Source organism: Perognathus longimembris, chromosome 23 (genome assembly GCF_023159225.1).
Source record: "Perognathus longimembris pacificus isolate PPM17 chromosome 23, ASM2315922v1, whole genome shotgun sequence".
Classification (NCBI taxonomy): domain Eukaryota; kingdom Metazoa; phylum Chordata; class Mammalia; order Rodentia; family Heteromyidae; genus Perognathus; species Perognathus longimembris.
Genome location: NC_063183.1, coordinates 27158501 through 27178027, shown reverse-complemented (window position 1 = coordinate 27178027; position 19527 = coordinate 27158501). Strand labels below are relative to the sequence as shown.

At 40.1% G+C, this 19527-nt stretch overlaps 1 protein-coding gene and 1 long non-coding RNA gene across 5 annotated transcripts in view; one reads left to right on the top strand and one right to left on the bottom strand.

The window, feature by feature from the left end:
• Positions 1 to 1381: 1381 nt before the first annotated feature.
• The window catches only part of Trpm7 (transient receptor potential cation channel subfamily M member 7), a 71352-nt gene continuing 53206 nt past the window's right edge, over positions 1382 to 19527 (bottom strand). The window contains exons 27-40 of one of the 4 annotated variants that reach the window (XM_048332428.1): positions 18200 to 18267; positions 17418 to 17477; positions 16926 to 17022; positions 14383 to 14450; positions 12155 to 12189; positions 11462 to 11487; positions 9485 to 9535; positions 9341 to 9406; positions 7902 to 8185; positions 7694 to 7776; positions 7331 to 7536; positions 7090 to 7141; positions 6455 to 6561; positions 1382 to 2110 (exon numbers count right to left, since the gene is read on the bottom strand). In XM_048332428.1, the coding sequence (XP_048188385.1) occupies positions 1980 to 2110; positions 6455 to 6561; positions 7090 to 7141; positions 7331 to 7536; positions 7694 to 7776; positions 7902 to 8185; positions 9341 to 9406; positions 9485 to 9535; positions 11462 to 11487; positions 12155 to 12189; positions 14383 to 14450; positions 16926 to 17022; positions 17418 to 17477; positions 18200 to 18267 (1334 nt within the window). In that variant the 3' untranslated portion in view covers positions 1382 to 1979. Of the gene's footprint in view, positions 2131 to 6454; positions 6562 to 7089; positions 7142 to 7330; positions 7537 to 7693; positions 7777 to 7901; positions 8186 to 8989; positions 9137 to 9234; positions 9407 to 9484; positions 9536 to 11461; positions 11488 to 12154; positions 12190 to 14382; positions 14451 to 16925; positions 17023 to 17417; positions 17478 to 18199; positions 18268 to 19527 lie in introns of those variants that run through there. The other 3 variants (XM_048332429.1, XM_048332430.1, XR_007208801.1) reach the window with 3 other exon arrangements.
• LOC125340674 lies at positions 18283 to 19396 on the top strand. Its single transcript, XR_007208803.1, has 2 exons — positions 18283 to 18569; positions 18809 to 19396. It is a non-coding gene; the product is annotated as an uncharacterized LOC125340674 (long non-coding RNA).

Here is a 19527-nt window from a genome sequence, read left to right as displayed (position 1 = left end):
GCGGCCTCGTCTCCCGGTCCACACAGCTGGCTCGAGGGCGCAGGCGAGGCCGGGCCGCAGCAGCTTGCAGGGGTTTGGTGCCAAGGTGGCCACCTAGCATCTCTAGCACTTCCATTTCTAGTCAGGAGAGCAGATCGCGACATCTACTTTACAGGCCTGCAAAGACCGTCAGAAAGCCCACATGTGTATGCCAAATTCTTCAGAGAAATACCTGGCGCACACTGAGAACTAAGCATTAGCTACTGATATCATCTTGTAAAACTAATCAACATAAAACCAACGTCCACAATTCCTTTTCTGGCCAAGAAGAAAGAGATTAAAAAAAGATAAGGCAGTAGGAAATGAGTATTGAGACTAACAGTCTCAATAATAATTAGTATAGGAATTAAGAGTAATGGTGTTCCTTGGGGGAGGACATGGGCTAGATTTACGTATAGTATAAGATGGTGTTTAAAGGTACAAGTGTATAATGGCTCATTAAAAGAAACCTGGCACTCTGAAAAATAAACCAACACTGAAGACATCACATACTTCTTTAAAATTAAACTCACTAAACACATGTAAACAAGAATAAATTTATTTAATTTCTTTTAAAGATTTAATGATATACAAAATGTATATAGTATAATATCTTTAAGTAATACACTTTTCTCTCCCCCCCATATCAATATTAAACACTATTTAAACAGCTTATCTCTGCTTGCCTTGGTTGTATCTATGAGATACACTACAGAATACAAATAAGCTTTACACTGCTCCCTTCAAAATAAAAATAAAAATTAGTACCTAGGAAATAAACAAAAAGGAAAAAAAATCAAAAGCATGAAACTTCAGTAGATAAGCTTTTCTTGTAGTTGGATACGCAAAATATCTGGGCAGTTAAGTTACATCTTATTGGCATAAAGTGGCATTGCAATTTCCCGACATCATGTAATAAAGCAACTCAATTGATTCTTAAATAAGTACCACAAGTGACATTCATGTTCAGATGTTTGGACACAATTGAAGGTTCACGCGGGAGCTCACACTTAGGTTCTGATTGTTTGTACTAGACAGTGACACCTTTGGAGAAGGGTAATTCTGGGGCTGTCACTGCAGATACAGGCAGGAAAGAAGTATTCTTCTCACAGGTAGCTAGCCCCTCTCACGGGCAGTTCAGTTCCGCCTCTGTCATGGCTTTCTTCTGCTAAACAGTGACTTGATGATGTGTTTAAAAAAAAAAAAGGGGCAACCCAAATAACTTTATACTATTTGAGCTCTAGTTAGCAACAGCAACAACAAAAAACCCTAACAAAAACCCCCAAACAGGTTCTATTTTTGAATATGGAATCTAGGCCTGATTCTTAAATATAATCTCTCTTAAAAAAAAGTCTTTAGGAGGGAGGCTCTGGGTTTGATCACAGGAAGAAATGACAAACAAAAGCAAAAACAAATATGGGCTTTTTAGCTCAGGCTTTGTGATTTCCCTGTGTACCTAGAATTCTAAGGAGTCGCCTCCTTTCCTGTGGCCGGTGAACATCTAGTTGAGAAACTGACATCATCGCTCAACCGTGGAAGACTTCCAACTGCCATTCAACCCATTGGCTGAGTGACTTCATTTCTCTAGCTGAATGGCAATAAACCAGCTGCCGATTCAATGTGCATGGACGCCTAACTTTGGTTAATGGTATTGCACCATATGAGAGAATCCCCCTCTCATCGGAACAAAGTCAAATGAGATCCTGGCTACACAGAGCCCTTTCACAAGCTATGAACACTAATTTCCCATTACCTTTCAACTTTGCTCAGTTGCCAGCTGATCTATATGGAGTTTGGAACTGACAATTTCAGTCTGGCCATATATTGACCTCTAAATGATGCTGGGGCCAGCGAATTAATTTGCATACACCTTTCTGTATTATCAAACATTTTCCTCCTGAGGGAAAAGTGATACAGTAACATTTTTGTGAGGTGTAGGCAAAACCAATGATTCGGCAACATTATAACATCAGACGAACAGAATTAGTTGATTCGGATTCTTTGGTGGAATTTCCAGGCTGAAGATTCAAATTTGAAGACTCATCCTGAGGAAATATAATTTTATCAGGTGTATAGTCATTCCTCTTCAGATCTACATTCACCATCCCCATCCAAAAAAGAAAAGAAAGAAAAAGGAAAAGTCAGTTTGTACATATGAAAAATTGAGAACATTTTCAAAATCAGTTTTCTTTTAAACACATTAGACTTGCTTTCCAAAAAAGTTACATATTTAAGTCATAAAATTTAATACATTGAAATGAAATCAGTCACCTTACAATTATTACATATTGACCATGAACCTATAACTTAACTAAACATGAAAATGTAGTGTAGAACAGGACAGATAAGGTCACTCCCTCTTAGGGATCATATAATCTAATGGGCAAACAAAAACAAGCAAAAAAAAAAACCTGATAAAGGATTGGGAATGTGGCTTAGCGGTAGAGTACTTGCCTAGCATGCATGAAGCCCTGGGTTCGATTCCTTAGTACCATATAATCGGAAAAGGCTGGAAGTAGTGCTGTGGCTAAAGTGGTAGAGTGCTAGCCTTGAGCAAAAGAAGCTCAGAGACAGTGCTGCCCAGGCCCTGACTTCAAGCCTCAGGACTGGCAAAACAAAAACCTGATAGAATTAAAAGTGGTGACAGAGGTAGGCACCAGTGGCTTACACCTATAATCCTAGCTACTCAGGTGGCTGAGATCTGACGATCACAGTTCAAAGCCAGCCCAGGCAAGAAAGTCTGTGAGACTCTTACGTCCAATTAACCGCTCAAAACGCAGAAGTGACACTGTAGCTCAAAGTGGTAGAGCATTAGCCTTGAGCAAAAGAGCTCAGGGATAGTGCCCAGGCCCCCCAGTTCAAGTCTCTCAAGCCCCACAACTGGGGGAAAAATAAAAGGTCCCACTTACTGGTAGCTCATGCCTACAGTCCTCCCTACTTAGAAGGGTGAGATCTGAGTACTGAAGTTCAAAGCCAGCCCAGAAAGGAGAGTCTGTGAGACACTCATCTCCAGTTAACTACCAAAAAGCTAGAAATAGATCTGTGGCTCAAGTGGTAGAGTGATAGTCTTTGGCACAGAAACTAAGGGAACAGTACCTAGACCCTGAATTCAAGCCCCAGTATAGCAAAAAAAACAAAAAGCAATGAAATTAAAACCAGAGCAATAATTTAGTAAAATAATAAAAATAAAAGCTGGCTCATTGAATGTAACCATAAAAAAAAAGCTTCTGTTCATACTAAGAAACAAAGACCACAGATAATAAGTCCTCTTGAAAAAGGATTCACAGCTAACCTCACAGACATTTAAGGTAACAATGTAAGTCCATTCTGATCCCTGAAAGATGAACTATCAAAACTCTCTCAAGAAGAAACTGATCATCACAACTGCTTTCTTTATTGTTGTTGTTTTTTTGCCAGTCCTGGGCCTTGGACTCAGGGCCTGAACACTGTCCCTGGCTTCTTTTTGCTCAAGGCTAGCACTCTACCACTTGAGCCACAGCGCCACTTCCCGTTTTTTCTGTGTATGTGGTGCTAAGGAATGGAACCCAGGGCTTCATGCATGCTGGGCAGGCACTCTACCAGCAGGCTACATTCCCAGCCACAACCACAACTGTTGTATGTCAACTAAAACAATTCAATTCTTAGTTAAAAACCAAATGATAAAAAATAAAAGCAAGGATGGCTTCACTGGACAAATACTTGTGATGGGCAAGTATCAATTCTACACAACCTGTTCCTACAGACAGAAGAGGTGGGAACATTATCCAAATTATTTGATAAGGCAAGTATTATCCTGGCATCAAAACAAGATTAATACAAGAAAAACCCACATATCAATATTCATGAAAACAAAAGTCCACAACAAATCACTAGCAAGTTCGGTAATATATGAAAGTCCAAAAATACGTAAGAATTAGATATCATAACTGTGTATATCATAGAAAAATGTGGTTTGTCCTAATGATGTAAGACTGGCTGAACATTAAAAAAGGATCAAACATGGGAAGGGGTGTGTGTGTGTGGTGGCAGAGCGTTTGCCTAGCAGGATAAGGCTGTGAGTTGGATCTCTAGCATGGCAAAAACAACAAACAAAAACAAGCCAAAACGAAAATCCCACAAAATTTTCACATCCACACAATGTACTCTATTAACTGATTGAACAAAAATCACATATCCTTGCCAAAAGATACAGAAAAACCACTTGAAAGAAAAATCCAATAGCCACTCAGGACAAGCATTCCCAAGAAACAAAGAAGAAAATTACTTCAACCTACTAAAATAGCATTTGCTTTTACAGTAAAATAACAGCTCCTAGAAAAAAAGTGGGCTAAACAAGACAGCCAAGTTGGTTAAACAACAAAACTCAATAGTATTTCTGTATATTAGCAACAAACCAAATTTCAAAAGCAATGCCATTCACAAAATAAATAATGCTTATCATACCGCTGGTCTTGGTCTAAAGTACCTGAAAACACCAGCTTGCTTACTCCTCAAAAATAAAATTTTTTTTTTTTTTTTGGCCAGTCCTGGGGCTTGAACTCAGGGCCTGAGCACTGTCCCTGGCTTCTTTTTGCACAAGGCTAGCACTCTGCCACCTGAGCCACAGCGCCACTACTGGCCATTTTCTATATATGCGGTGCTGGGGAATCGAACCCAGGGATTCATGTGTACGAGGTGAGCACTCTTGCCACTAGGCCATATTCCCAGCCCCCCAAAATAAACTTTTATTTCACCGGCATTCTGAAGCCCTGCAGTCAGTCTCCTTAATCCATATATTCTTAGCTAGTACATTATTGGTTTTAATGGGTAGGACTTACTTAAACAGCTTAAGGTGAGTAACAAGACATCTGACATTTTAAAAAAGTTACACAGTGGTTTCTGATACACACCAAAGGACAGAATCAATCACTGGTTTGTGCTAGAAATTCACAATTCAGTAATTTCTAATTCTTCAAATACAAAAATTACTACCTTTAAAAAATTTATTTTTCCCTTTTTTACTTTTAATGTAAAGGTGTTGTACAGAGGGGGTTACAGTTCAAAGATTACTCTCTTTAAGAAAAGAAAAAAAGCCAGGTGCCAGTGGCTGTAATCCTGTAATCCTGGCTACTCAGGAGGCTAAGATCTAAGGATCATGGTTCAAAGCCTGTGGCAGGAAAAGTCAAGTGAGATTTTTTTTTTGGTCAGTCCTGGGCCCTGAACTCAGGGCCTGAGCACTGTCCCTAGTTTCCTTTTGCTCAAGGCTAGCACTCTACCACTTGGGCCACAGCGCCACTTCCGGCTTTTTCTATATATGTGGTGCTTGGGCAATCGAACCCAGGGCTTCATGTATACGAGGTGAGGACTTTACCACAAGGCCATATTCACAGCCCAAATTTATTATTATTATTATTATTATTATTATTATTATTATTATTATTATTATTATTATTATTTTGCCAGTCCTGGGGCTTGGACTCAGGGCCTGAGCACTGTCCCTGGCTTCTTTGCTCTAGGTTATCACTCTACCACTTGAGCCACAGCGCCATTTCCGGCTTTTTCTATATATGTGGTGCTGAGGAATTGAACCCAGGGCTTCATGCATGCTAGGCGAGCACTCTACCTACTAGGCCACATTCCCAGCCCTGAGATTCTTATTTCTAATTAACCACCAGAAAACTGGAAGTGGTGCTGTGGCTCAAAGTGGTAGAGCACTGGCCTTGAGCTGAAGAGCTCAGGGACAGCGCCCATGCCCAGAGTTCAAGCCCTACAACCAATTAAAAAAAAAGATTTGAACCTAGGGTCTTATCAGTAGTGTAACTTCCTACTAATGTCCTATTTGACATCTCACTCAATTCCATGAGGCAGAGCTCATGTTTGCTGCTTCACTACCCTACCATCAACACCTAGCAAAATTCCTGGCAGCCTGCAGGCATACAACTCTGTGTTTTTCTAAATAAAGGGGGAAAAGAGCACGTAAGTAACAAGGTGTGTTTTACTGCTGGCCTTAGGGAGTCACATAGACCAGCTTGGTTAATAATTCATATACATACTGATTAAATTAAGAAAGTAAGAAAATGTTAGGGCTAGCTAGGATGGCACATTGCGGCGATGCACATGTCTGTGGATCAAGCCCTTAGGAGGCGGAGACAAGAGGACCTCAAGTTCAAGGCCAGCCTATACTACATAGAGACACTATCTCTTTTTTTTTTTTTTTTTTTTTGGGCCAGTCCTGGGCCTTGGACTCAGGGCCTAAGCACTGTCCCTGGCTTCCTTTTGCTCAAGGCTAGCACTCTACTTGAGCCACAGCGCCACTTCTGGCCGTTTTCTGTATATGTGGTGCTGGGGAATTGAACCCTGGGCCTCATGTATAGGAGGCAAGCTCTCTTGCCACTAGGCCATATCCCCAGCCCCTAGAGACACTATCTCAAGAAACAAAATAGAAGAAAATTCTTACCTGGAAGTTTAAGCTTTCGACAACAAGAATTACAGTGATGTTTTGCCCTAAAGTTTTTGATTGCATCTTCTCCTAGATTGGCTGGTCCAAAAACCATATCAGAGGATCTGTGGAATTGGTAGTTCAAAAAAGAAAAAGAAGTATATGTAAGTGAATTTGACTCATCAAACTATACCTTAGAAATGTTTAAAACTTTTCTTTTTCTGCCAGCCTCAAGGCTTGAACTCAGGGCCTGGGCACTAGTCCCTGAGCTGCTTTTGCTCAAGGCTAGCACTACCACTTGAGCCACAGCGCCACTTCCAGCCTTTTCTGTTTATGTGGTACTGAGGAATCGAACCCAGGGCTTCATGCATGCTAGGCAAGCACTCTACCACTAAGTCATATTCCCAGCCCCTGGACTGAGACTCTTTTTTTTTCTTCCCCTACCAGTCCTGGGGCTTGAACTCAGGACCTGGGCACTGTCCCTGAGCCTCTTTGTGCTCAAGACTAGTGCTTTACTGTTTGAGCCAAAGCCTCACTTGCAAGCTTTTTCTGTATATGTACTAAGGAATCAAACCCAGGGCTTCACGCATGCGAGGCAAGCAGTCCCCCAATAAGCCACATTCCCAGCCCCAAGAGTTGATAAAACTTATTACCTCTTTTCTTCTGCTTTTATCACAGATGGGTCAGTCAAATTTTCACCCACACCTTTATATGCATATGTAAAAAAGACAAATAATTTATATTGTAACATCATTTAAATCTGATAGCTATGCCATTATGACCAACACATCAGCCTAATATTTCAGATTTCTGCACAAATTGTCAAATAGAGATGTTTCTGTAGGTGAGATCTTACTTCATAATATGACTTTTGCATTAATTGAATAAACGTACCTTGCAAATCAAGTACCAATAACTCTCCTCTGGTATACTCGTAAGTCCAGTGGCTAAAGGCTAGCATAATCTCTTCCAAAATGTTAGTCGGAATTATTTCATCACCATTATTATTGTTGTACTTTCTAAATTCTCCAGTCATACATTCTTCTACAGCAAACCACTGTCCTGCTGAATGGCAGTACAGCAGGAAAACTTCAAGGAACCTTATGGAAAACAGTTACAAATATCACTTATGGTTCTGTGAGAGTCTAATTGATGTACAACATGGGCAATAATCAAATATTCAACATCAATACTGAAGGTTGCAAGAGGCTACTATCCACATACTACTAAATGATCTCAGAAAATATAAAGGCTTACCTTGGGGAATACGGGATGGACTTGGGCTTCATTTGATTGAAGGCAAATGTGAGTTTCTGTGCTGCTCTCTGCTGCTGAATTTCCTACACAAGTGGGGGAAACATGATCAGAATTTAAAGTAAGGTTTTCTTAGATTAACTTATGCTTTACAAATGAAAACATGAAGCTCATTTTTATGGCCTACAGTTATGTATTCCCAGGTACTTACTCTGAGACAGAGATGCAGAACTGTATCTTCTTTATAAATACTTGACCAGGTGTTAATCACCTCAGGAAGAAAAGATTTGATAATATAAAGATGTCCAGATTTGAGGATATCATGCTCTGACCATGTGCACTGGACTTTGACGGCTCTTCGCAAGCCTCCTCCCATCTCCTCTTTACTTAAAAACTCTATTTTGGCACAAAGGCCAAGCTGTGACCAAGAGGACATGCTGTTATTCAGGATGCTGGGTGAACTCTCCTCCAGACGGTACACTGTGACTGGCTCCCCTGAAACACAGACACAGTGAAGATCAAACCAAAACTCAAAAAATGACAGAGAGAAAGTTTAAAGAGAAGATGAAATAGGACTAGGAATGTGGCTTCCTGGTAGAGTGCTTGCTGAGCATGCATGAAACTCTGGTTTCGACTTGTCAGTACCACATAAACAGAAAAGGCTAGAAGTGCAACAGTGGCTCAAGAGGTAGAGTTTTACAGCCTTCAGCAATAAAGCGCAGGGACAGTGCCCAGGCCCTGAATTCAAGCTCCAGAACTGGCCAGAAAAAAAGAAAAGAAAAAAATGTACTGCCTTAATATCTCTGGAGTTTAAAAGTGAAGTACTTTTGGCTGGGCACTGGTGGCTCATACGTAGGAGGCTGAGATCTGAGGAGTGAGGTTTGAAGTCAGCCTGGGAAGGAAAGTCTGTAACACTCTTAGCTCCAATTAACCATGGAAAAGCCAGAAGTGGAGCTGTGGCTCAACTGGTAGATTGCTAGCCTTGGGCAGAAAAGCTAAGGGATAAGAGTTTTGAAATTATGAACATTTTAAATACTAAACTTTCAAGACTGGAGGCATGCCTCAAGTTGTAGATTGCTTATCTAGTAAACATGAAGCCCCGAGTTCAAACCTTAGCACATAAAAAAAAGACTCGGGCACGTCAGTAATTCTAGCTACTTATGAGGCTCAGACCTGAAGATCGTGGTTTGAAGCCAGCCTGGGCAGAAAAGTCCCTGTGAGACTCTTATCTCCAATAAACTACTCAAAAAAACCAGAAGTGGTGTGCTGTGGCCCAAGTGGTAGAATGCTGGCTTTGAGCAAAAAGAGCTCAGAACAGTGCCTAGGCCCTGAGTTCAAGCCCCAGGACCAGGGGGCTTTCAGATAGCAACTAAAACTCTAAATAGTCAAAGCATAGACAGAGGGTAAAGCTGGCTGCTCCACAGATGCTGTACTTGAAGTTGTCATTTCTCCCTCCCTCCCTCCCTTCCTCCCTCTCCTGGCTTCATGTATATGAGGCAAACACTCTTGCCACTAGGCCATATTCCCAGCCCTGAACCTGCCATTTCTTAGTGTGATCCCTTTTCTTTCTTTTCCCACCCATACGCTATATTACAATGAAAAACAAGTGAAGAGCTACTTTCCCATTCGATGGTTATTTTTTGAATTTACCTCTTGGAGGCACAGGGGTGAACGGGATGCTCTGTGATAACCTCATCAAGTTATTTCTTTCCACAGCTGTATGAAAATGAAAAAGAAATCATGAACTATCTCAAGGATTCAAACATTACTATATTTGTTGTTAATATTACTGACCTGAATAATAGTAATTTGTATCCAACACTGGCTTAAATGGAGAAGCAAGACCTAAAAAGGCAAATAAATGAGGCTGCTTAAAAACTGATAGGGTAGCATAAATTTTTGGTCATTAACCTGTCATCTAAAATTTCTTCTATGTAACCAATCCAAATTGTCTGCACTGTACCATATAAATGTACCCCATTAGTTCACACTAGGGGTGACTACCCACTAGCCCTAGTGACCTAGCGGGGACGAGCATGTGCTGCTCCACAGAATACACTTTAAAAAAGTCTTTAGTTAATGACTTTTTGGATTGAGAGATTGACCATGTAACCATTTTAGCAAGTCTACCATGAGAAGATAATATTTTGAAATAAAAAAATTTCCCTAATAGTCCTCTTATACACATCAATTTTTGTTTTTGGTTTTTTTAGAATCGTTTCAAGAATAAACCAAATATGGGCTGGGAATGTGGTTTAGTGGTAGAGTGCTTGCCTCACATGCATTTATTTAGTGCTGGGTTTGATTACCCAGTACCACATAAACAGAAAAAGCTGGAAGTGGCGCTGTGGCTCAAGTGGTAGAGTGCTAGCCTTGAGCAAAAAGAAGCCAGGGACAGTGCCCAGGCCCTGAGTTCAGGCTCCAGGACTGGCAAAAATAAATAAACCCAATCTGCTTTGTGCTTAGTTTCCAGACTACAACTGAAATGGAATTTACTGTCTCACAGGAGAAAGAAGTTAGTCAACAGCTGAGCACTGTATAAGTGTATATATATACACACACACACACACACACTCATATACACCATAAGGAGGTGTAGGAGGGGAGGTTTCAGATCACATACTGTGATCTCAGTCCAAGTGCCTAGTTCTGTAGGCACATGTCATCACCCAAGTAATTCCCTTGCAAGTGATTTAAATTTACAACCCAGGCCACAAGCTAATGAGAGCACAAGCACCCCTGAAAAAGGTGAAAAGTAGGGAAGCTTTTTAAGAGCCTAATTAATACTGTGGAGAAAGGATCCTGGACCTTACTGAATGGAAATGAGAAAAATGTAAATCAGATGAGTGACAAGGTCAAGACTTTTAGAAGAATCGGTTTGGTGGTAGAACACAGACTAAATTACAGGGGAAGCGCAAACTGGTATAACCCCTTGAGATCTGACAGCAACTACTAAATGTGAACACATGCATAGGCTATGGCCCGGCAATTCCATCCCAAGGCACCCAGCAACAGAAATCCTAACAGCAGACACTGAGAACTACCAAAACATGCACTGAAGAGTAGCTATGGTGAGTATAACACACTCCAAAGAGGAAATACTGTACAATACTAAGAATACTACTACACAATGTTGATAAATCTTATAAAAACCTACTAAGAGCCAGGAGCCATTGACTCATGCCTGTAATCCTAGCTACTCAGAAGGCTGAGATTGAGGATTACAGTCCAAAGCCAGCCTGGGCAGGGAACTCCATGAAACTCATCTCTAATGAGCTAGCAAAAAGTCAGAAGGGGAGCTATGGATGAAGTGGTACAGCACTAGCCTTGAGCAAAAAAAGCTCAGGGACTGTGAGTTCAAGCCCCAGGATCAGCACAATAACAACAACAAAAACACTCCCAGAGAAATATTCCAAACACAAATAGTATATATTGCATGATTCACTTATATAGTGTGTATGTGCGCATGTGCATGCACACATACACACATTCATGTGTTAGGGGCAAGGGTTGTAAGAAGCTGTGATATTTGCAATAGTTTGCCTTTGGGTGCTGATAAATGGGAGGTACAAATGACAGAAAGAGACCATCATTCACAGGTTGGCTCAGTGTGAAACATCTATTATAAATGAAAGACTATATTGACAGAACAAATTTTCCAACTTTTCAGACTTGAAGCTTAGAATGTCTTGCCCAGGAAATGTGATATTTAAGAGATCATTTATGACCCCATTTTTTTTTCCCGCATTAAAATCTACCATATGGACTTACCATTTAGTGTTCCTTCTTCAGATGGCCTAAGGAAACAAAAATATACAAATAAGCTGTGCCACATTTTAGTGTGTGTCTTTTTGTTTTTCCATTTTGTAAGGTTATTAGGACTACTTAATGAAATTTTGTTAAAGAACTTCTTTACCATTACCTTTAGCCACTTCTAATCCATATCTCTATTGTGCCCACAACTTGCATCTCCAGTTTCAACTCACATAAATATTATTAGGTGCCAAACTGAAGTTTAATAGTAACAGGATGAATTATTTTATTTCTTATTTTATGGTGATTCATTCCAATATTCTTACAATGTCTTGAAATAACGTTCCAGCATTCTAAATATACTGGAACTGATGGGAAAAAGTAAGAGAAGAGTTAAATAGATGCTTTGTAACACTCAATTTCTAAAGTTGAAAATTTCCTCCACATGTTCAATATATTTATTTATAATAGATATGGGAAACACATGGAGGCTTTTGAAATCTTCCCCCCCCCCCCCCGGAAAAACCTAGGCTAGTTTCAAACTTATGATTCTTCTAGCATCTACCACTTGACAACAAATGTGTACTACCACACCTGGCTAGGGAATCTTTTTGTTCCAAGAATTTCAAGTGTGTGTGTGTTAAACTCAGTGTAAGTTAATCTTGTGTGTAGTGTATCTTTCAGGTTAATGACGAGAAAAGACTTACTTACATTTCTCTGTTTGATGGTCTTTCTTGTAACCAATCCTTTAGACAAAAGCAAATACAAAACAAAAATGTAAGGAGAAAAACTCTAGATGAAGCAATAATCTAAACTATCAATTTTAACTATTTACCACTATTCTGTTTTAGTATTTATTAAAGAACAAAGGATGAACACTTTTCAAGTCCTTCTTTCATTCAACTTAATAAAATAATGCATTAATAACTATCATTCTGACGATCAAAAGGTGGATGAATTTCTGAAGTGCTATTTCCTATTTTTCTAGTTCTTCAAGTCCTTCCTGATAGTGATATTCTACTCAAGTGTTTCCATAGTTTAAAAAATAGTACATGCTTCTTGCCAAAAAAATCCAAATACAAACAGAAAAATCAAACTCATGAAATTACGAATATTCAAACAACTGCTAAATATCTGTAACCTCTCACTATAGTTTTATTTTTCATTTTTCAGATCTGTGTATGTTTCTAAGGTAGGAACTTTTTACTTGGGACTTATATTTGCTGAATTTGAATTTTTATATATTTTACCACACTGAAAGTCCTAATCCATTCATATCTCCTTAAATTCAATCTACTCTCTCACAGCCAATAAGAAGTATTTCCCTGTCTTTTTATCTTTCTAAGTCTACTTGCATCTGTGTTGTGTTCTAGTCTATTTTTTTTTTTTTGGCCAGTCCTGAGCCCTGTCCCTGGCTTCTCTTTGCTCAAGGCTAGCACTCTGCCACTTGAGTCACAGCGCCACTTCTGGCCATTTTCTGTATATGTGGTGCTGGGGAATCGAACCCAGGGCTTCAAGTATACAAGGCAAGCGCTCTTGCCACTAGGCCATATCCCCAGCCCCTGTTCTAGTCTATTTTGAATGACTCTCTATTCAGATATGCTTTGTCTGTTCTGCTTCCTAAACTCTGGGCCTGGGTGCTGTCCCTGAGCTCTTCAGCTTAAAGCTAGAGCTCTACCATTTGAGCCACAGTGCCATTTCGGGTTTTTTGGTGGAGATAAAGAGTCTCACAGACTTTCCTGCCTAGGGTGGCTTTGAACCATGATCCTCAGGTCTCACCTCAGTCTCCCAAACATCGATCTTCAGATTTTAACCTCCTCAATAGCTAGGATTATAGATATGAGCTACCAGTTCCTGGCTTGCCATTCTTTTAAAACAGGATCTTTCCCTTACCTAATGTTTTATGTTTTCTTTTTTTTTTTTCGGGGTGGGGGGGGTGTCAGTCGTGAGGCTTGAATTCGAGGCATGGACGCTGTCCTTGAGCAATTTCTGTTCAAGGCTGTAGTACTCTCATTTGAGCCACAGCTTCATTTTTTTTTTTTTTTTCCTGCCAGTCCGGGGCCTTGGACTCAGGGCCTGAGCACTGTCCCTGGCTTCTTTTTGCTCAAGGCTAGCACTATGCCACTTGAGCCACAGCGCCACTTCTGGCCGTTTTCTGTATATGTGGTGCTGGGGAATTGAACCCAAGGCTTCATGTATATGAGGCAAACACTCTTGCCACTTGGCCATATCCCCAGCCCCCCACAGCTTCATTTTTTATGGTAAATTGGAAATAAAGAATCTCATAGCTTTCCCGCCCAGGCTGGCTTCTAAACAGGAGCCTCAGATCTCAGCCTCTTGAGTAGCCAGGATTACAAGCATGAGCCACTGAAACGTGGCCATTTGTTACTTTTTGCGATGATCTTGCTATGTGACCCATGCTAACCTTGAGCAGAGATCTTCCCGCCCAGGCCTCCTGATAACTGATTTGAAAACGCTGGGATTACATGTGCACAACAGCCATCAATGCATGGTTTAAAATCATGATTTTTAACAACAAACCCTACTGAGTTGCAATTTTATTGATCCTATTATATAAGTGCTGATTTGTACATAACTGACCCTAAAGGAGCATTTTTCCTGCTTTCTCTCCTGATACTTGCATTATTTCTGGTCTGCTTTGTGAAAGGGAGTTGTAAAATCAAAAATTATCTTAGCTGGCTAGGAATAAGTTCATATAATTAGTTTATCCTCAAATGAAAAGAGATTCTGCCTTTCTTTCCTAAAAATTCTGACTATTCACTATACAAGCATATGTTTTATACCTCCCATCATGCAATCAGTGCTGTAAGATAAAAACTTTTTGAAAGCTAGCTTGTGCATACTGTTGAAATCTTCTAACTCTTCTTTCATAAACATGTAGTTAATAATATGCTCTTTTTAAACTGAAATGTACAAACCGGTAGCAAAGCTGCTTTGGAATCTATTTCAGGGGTGTCTTCTGTAGATACAATTCTACTGCTTTCTGCTAAAAGGAAATTTAAAAAGAAATGAGGTCAGATAACTAAAGTTTTATTTAGTACGAACTCACCAAGCACCAAGTGTAATTTTTAAGGCATAATACAACCTTTGTAAAATAATTTGTTCTCTTCCAACACTGCTAAACACAATGGTTTTTCTATCTAGTTTGAGTAAACCACTCAATTTATTGTAAAAAGGCATTAAGCAACAAGTGTATAAAAGTAAAAAAAGGGCTGGGGATATGGCCTAGTGGCAAGAGAGCTTGCCTAGTATACATGAGGCCCCGGGTTCGATTCCCCAGCACCACATATACAGAAAACGGCCACAAGTGGCGCTGTGGCTCAAGTGGCAGAGTGCTAGCCTTGAGCAAAAGGAAGCCAGGGACAGTGCTCAGGCCCTGAGTCCAAGGCCCAGGACTGGCCAAAAAAAAACCTCTCTTGTCCTCAAATCCAAATTGTTTAATCTGTGTACCATGTGCATGCTTGCTAGCCTTGAACAAAAAGAAGCCAGGGACAGTGCTCAGGCCCTGAGTTCAAGCCTCAGGGCTGGCAAAAATAAATAAATAAAAGAAGAATTAAAGTAAAAAGGACAAGGAGCACAGGCCAATTTAGATGCTGAATTTTATTAAATGCCTTTTGTGTATTGTGTAGCTACTGAAATAACCTTACGTTTTTTAAGCTTGAATGTGCCACTATCATGCATCTGAGTAATTCTACTTTTAATGCTAAGCCGATTTGCATGGAGTAAGTCCTACTTAATCAGAATTCAGCATACAAAAAAAAAATCTAAGAAATAAATGTGATGGGAAATAGGTAATACTATTTCCTTATTCAACTTTTCACTATTTTTTTTTTTTTTGGCCAGTCCTGGGGCTTGAACTCAGGGCCTGAGCACTGTCCCTGGCTTCTTTTTGCTCAAGGCTAGCACTCTACCACTTGAGCCACAGCACCATTTCTGGCTTTTTCTATATATGTGGTGCTGAGGAATCGAACCCAGGGATTCATGTATGCGAGGCAAGCACTCTACCACTAGGCCATATTCCCAGCCCCAACTTTTCACTAATTTTGACCCCTACCACCAAGAAAGGAAAGCCAGGCAGGATAATGTACATCTGTGGGGAAGCGGAAATGGGGGATTGCTTGAGTGGAGGATTTTGAGACCAGCCTAAGTGATATAGTGAAACCTAGGAGAGAAGCAAGGATAGAAAGGAAGGAAGGAAAAGATAAATATATAGACATATACATTAAGTAAAATATGAGTGGTGCAAAATATGTACAAAAAATGAAGCATGACTATACACATAAACTGACTAAAGAATGGTATACTTATGGGAAGAGTCCAAAGGTGTAATGCCTCTGAACTAATGTACTGTTCATCAAAACAAGCACCAGGGAATAGAAATATATTTTGTGGGGGAGGTCAAAGAGGAAGACACACACAGGGAAGGAGGAAGGGTGAGCAAATGCAGTCATTATATTTAATGTACATTATGTAATTACTGAACTATATAGCTGGATGGAAGGGATGGGAGAGGGAAAAATGAGGGAGAATGATGGAAGCGGTGACGCTGATCAACAAGCATTGTACTCAAAACATGGCTTATAGAACTTTAGCCTCTGTACAACTACCTAATAACAATACTAATATGAAGCATGAAAAACAAGTAAAAATATGAAACAGGCAAACCATTTTAAAAAGTGTATGTAGAGTAAGAGAAAGAATTTGTAAAGTGTATTTTCATTTCAAACCAACATATCAGTTGTTTTTTAAGAGTGAAGGAAGAAAAACGTGAAACAGATGATACAGATTATATATCTATAAAGTACATCTTTGTATCTTACATTTATAAAGAATCTGCAAAAGATATTAGAATGTTAGGATTACAGGGCTTGCCAGACATCAATAGCTCACGCCTGTAATCCTAGCTACTCAGGAGGCTGAGATCTGAGGATCATGGTTCAAAGCCAGCCTGGGCAGGAAAGTCTAGAGACTCTTATCTCTAATTAACCTCCCGAAAACCGGATGTAGCACTGTGGCTCAAGTGATAGAGTGCTAACCTTGAGCTGATGAAGAGCTCAGGGACAGCACACCCAGGCCCAGAGTTCAAGCCCCATGACTGACAAAAAAAAAAAAAAAGAGGGCTGGGGATATAGCCTAGTGGCAAGAGTGCCTGCCTCGGTATACCCGAGGCCCTAGGTTCGATTCCCCAGCACCACATATACAGAAAATGGCCAGAAGTGGTGCTGTGACTCAAGTGGCAGAGTGCTAGCCTTGAGCGGGAAGAAGCCAGGGACAGTGCTCAGGCCCTGAGTCCAAGGCCCAGGACTGGCCCCCCCCCCCAAAAAAGAAAGAAAGAATTACATGGCTTATTATCCCATGGCTCCAGTAACAACTACGGGCCAGAATCTTTGTATTCTGATGCAGGTGTTGACAAATATACAGCATATCTGGAGCTCAGAGGCTTCCACGTCAACCTACTCACCTTGCTCCGAGTGAGGAGGTACGGAGGTCTTGTGACACTCAGAAAACCCAGTATGTGAACTCACATGCTTCGATGTGGTTTCAGAAGGAGTATCACTCTGTAAATATAGCATACCATGGTATTACAAAAGTCCAACTAAATCTCACGCCACCATTCGGAGTCAATCTATGCCTCAGAATTAACATGGTTCAAAAATACTGTGTGAGGGCTGGGAAGATGGCTTCGTGGTAGAGTACGTACCTAGCATGCACAAACCCCTGGGTTCCATTCCTTTAAGCAGAAAAAGCCGAAAGTGGTGCTGAGGCTCAAGTGGTAGCGTGCTAGTCTTGAGCAAAAGCACCTCAGGGACAGTGGCCAGGCCCTGAGTTCAAGCCCCAGGACTGGCAAAAAAAAAATACTGTGCAAGCTATAATTTCCTAAGTTCTCTGAATTTATAGACACTTCCCTCTTCTGAAATCATATGTATATGTTAAGCAGAGTTTCTGACTTTACCTGATATTTAGGCATATTTGAATATTCCATAATTGTGTTTCTCATATCATCCTGCTGTTCCTATTTGAGGCAAGAAAATCAGCAATTATTTTCAAACTTTAAGGCAAATACAGAAAAAACTTGATATAATCATTACTTCTTAATTTGCAAATACTTGCCAATTAAGCTCCAAGAGAATAATATCTGCCTTTATCATTAGGCAATCTGTTTTTACTGTATTTATAAGTTGATCATTTTTACAGTATAAGTCGCTTAAGGTACAAAGAAGTTTAAAGCATTTCTAGGTTTCCTGAACTGTCTTGGTACAGCTACATAGTAATACCTTTGAGGTACTAAATAGCTACAATTAAGTTATGAAAGCCACAGAAAGGAATCATTTTCTGGCAGAAATACACCTTTTTGTACTCGTTCTATACCGTTTATAACTGGGGTCTCACACTTGCTTGGGTTGCTTGACTGGTGCTCTACCACTGGAGCCACTCTCAGTGACTTTGGAGCTGGAGTCTTGTGGCCTTTTGTGCATGGGGCTGGCCTCCCACAGTAATCCTTCCAGATCTCAGCTTCCTGAATAGCCACGATAGTAGGCATGAGCCACTAATACTTGGCTTTGTTTCTACTTTTTTTCAAAATAAGCACAGCTTCGAAGATGTGGTGTCTCATATTGAGATGGATCTCTACTAAAATAGTACTTTTATTGACAGGACATTTAATTCCACTTTGAACTAAATATCACAAAAGTGAAGTTACATCTAGTTGTGCTATCAAGGAAAGAATTTACTTACAGCTAACAGTTCCTTTATTTTGTTTGATGTTTCTTTAAACCTCTGTAAATCCATACTATCTCTGTGCCCTTTAACAGAAGAACATAAAAAAAAATGCAATAAAAACACTGCTTTGTTACCTACCAAAATAATGACTATGCCTAAAGTCTATAAAAATAAATCATTTATATATTTTTTCCAAGCTGTTTTGATGACTTTGCACTTTTTCAAGTAATCTGATCTGATGGCTTTGCACTTTTAGCTTTTGAGAATATTAAAAATATCTCCCAAGAAACTGGTGAAGATTAGTAGTTGAGCTTTTAGCAAAAATTAAAAGGCCTTTTAAAGGAATCCAATATGTGATATGAGTGAATACCTTAAAATAAAAAGGGTGGGGCTGGGGATATAGCCTAGTGGCAAGAGTGCCTGCCTCGGATACACGAGGCCCTAGGTTCGATTCCCCAGCACCACATATACAGAAAATGGCCAGAAGCGGCGCTGTGGCTCAAGTGGCAGAGTGCTAGCCTTGAGCGGGAAGAAGCCAGGGACAGTGCTCAGGCCCTGAGTTCAAGGCCCAGGACTGGCCAAAAAAAATAAAAAATAAAAAATAAAATAAAATAAAATAAAAAGGGTGATAATTTTTAGTATAATGATACGAAAGCTACACACACATAACAAATTAGCAAGCATGTGCAAATGCATGTTTTTATTTTCTTTTGCCAGTCCTCAGGCTTGAACTCAGAGCCTTAGCACTGAGTGTCCCTGGCTTCTTTTTGCTCAAGGGTAACACTCTTACCACTTGAGCCACAGTGTTACTTCCGGCTTTTTCTGTTTATGTGATACAGAGGAATCAAATCCAGGGCTTCATGCATGCAAGGCAAGCACTCTACCGCTAAGCCATATTCCAGCCCCAAATGCATGTTTTTAAAACAGATTGCTTGTAGAAAAAAGTTAAGTATTTTTATATAGCCTAGCAGTAAATTCTGGCTTGCCCAATACCTGAGGTCAATGTTTCACTTGGGCTGATTTAACACACACACTCCCTCCCTCTCCATAAAAAGGACTGAGGACATGTCTTAAGTAGTACTGACCTGCCTCATAAGTATAAGGCCCCTGGTTCAGACCCCAGTACCTCCTATATGCATATGTATGTTCTGTTAACTTAATGTATTAGAATTCTACTTTTTACTTTCATTAAGTGGCTTGGCTTGGATAAAACAATTATAGCTCATTATATTTACACTGCTCTCTACCAGTTGTTTCTCATCACTCCTGTACCTTCCTGTAGTTCCCCAAGGTACCTAACACTTACAAATCACTCAGGTCCCTTCAACAACTGACTGATGCAA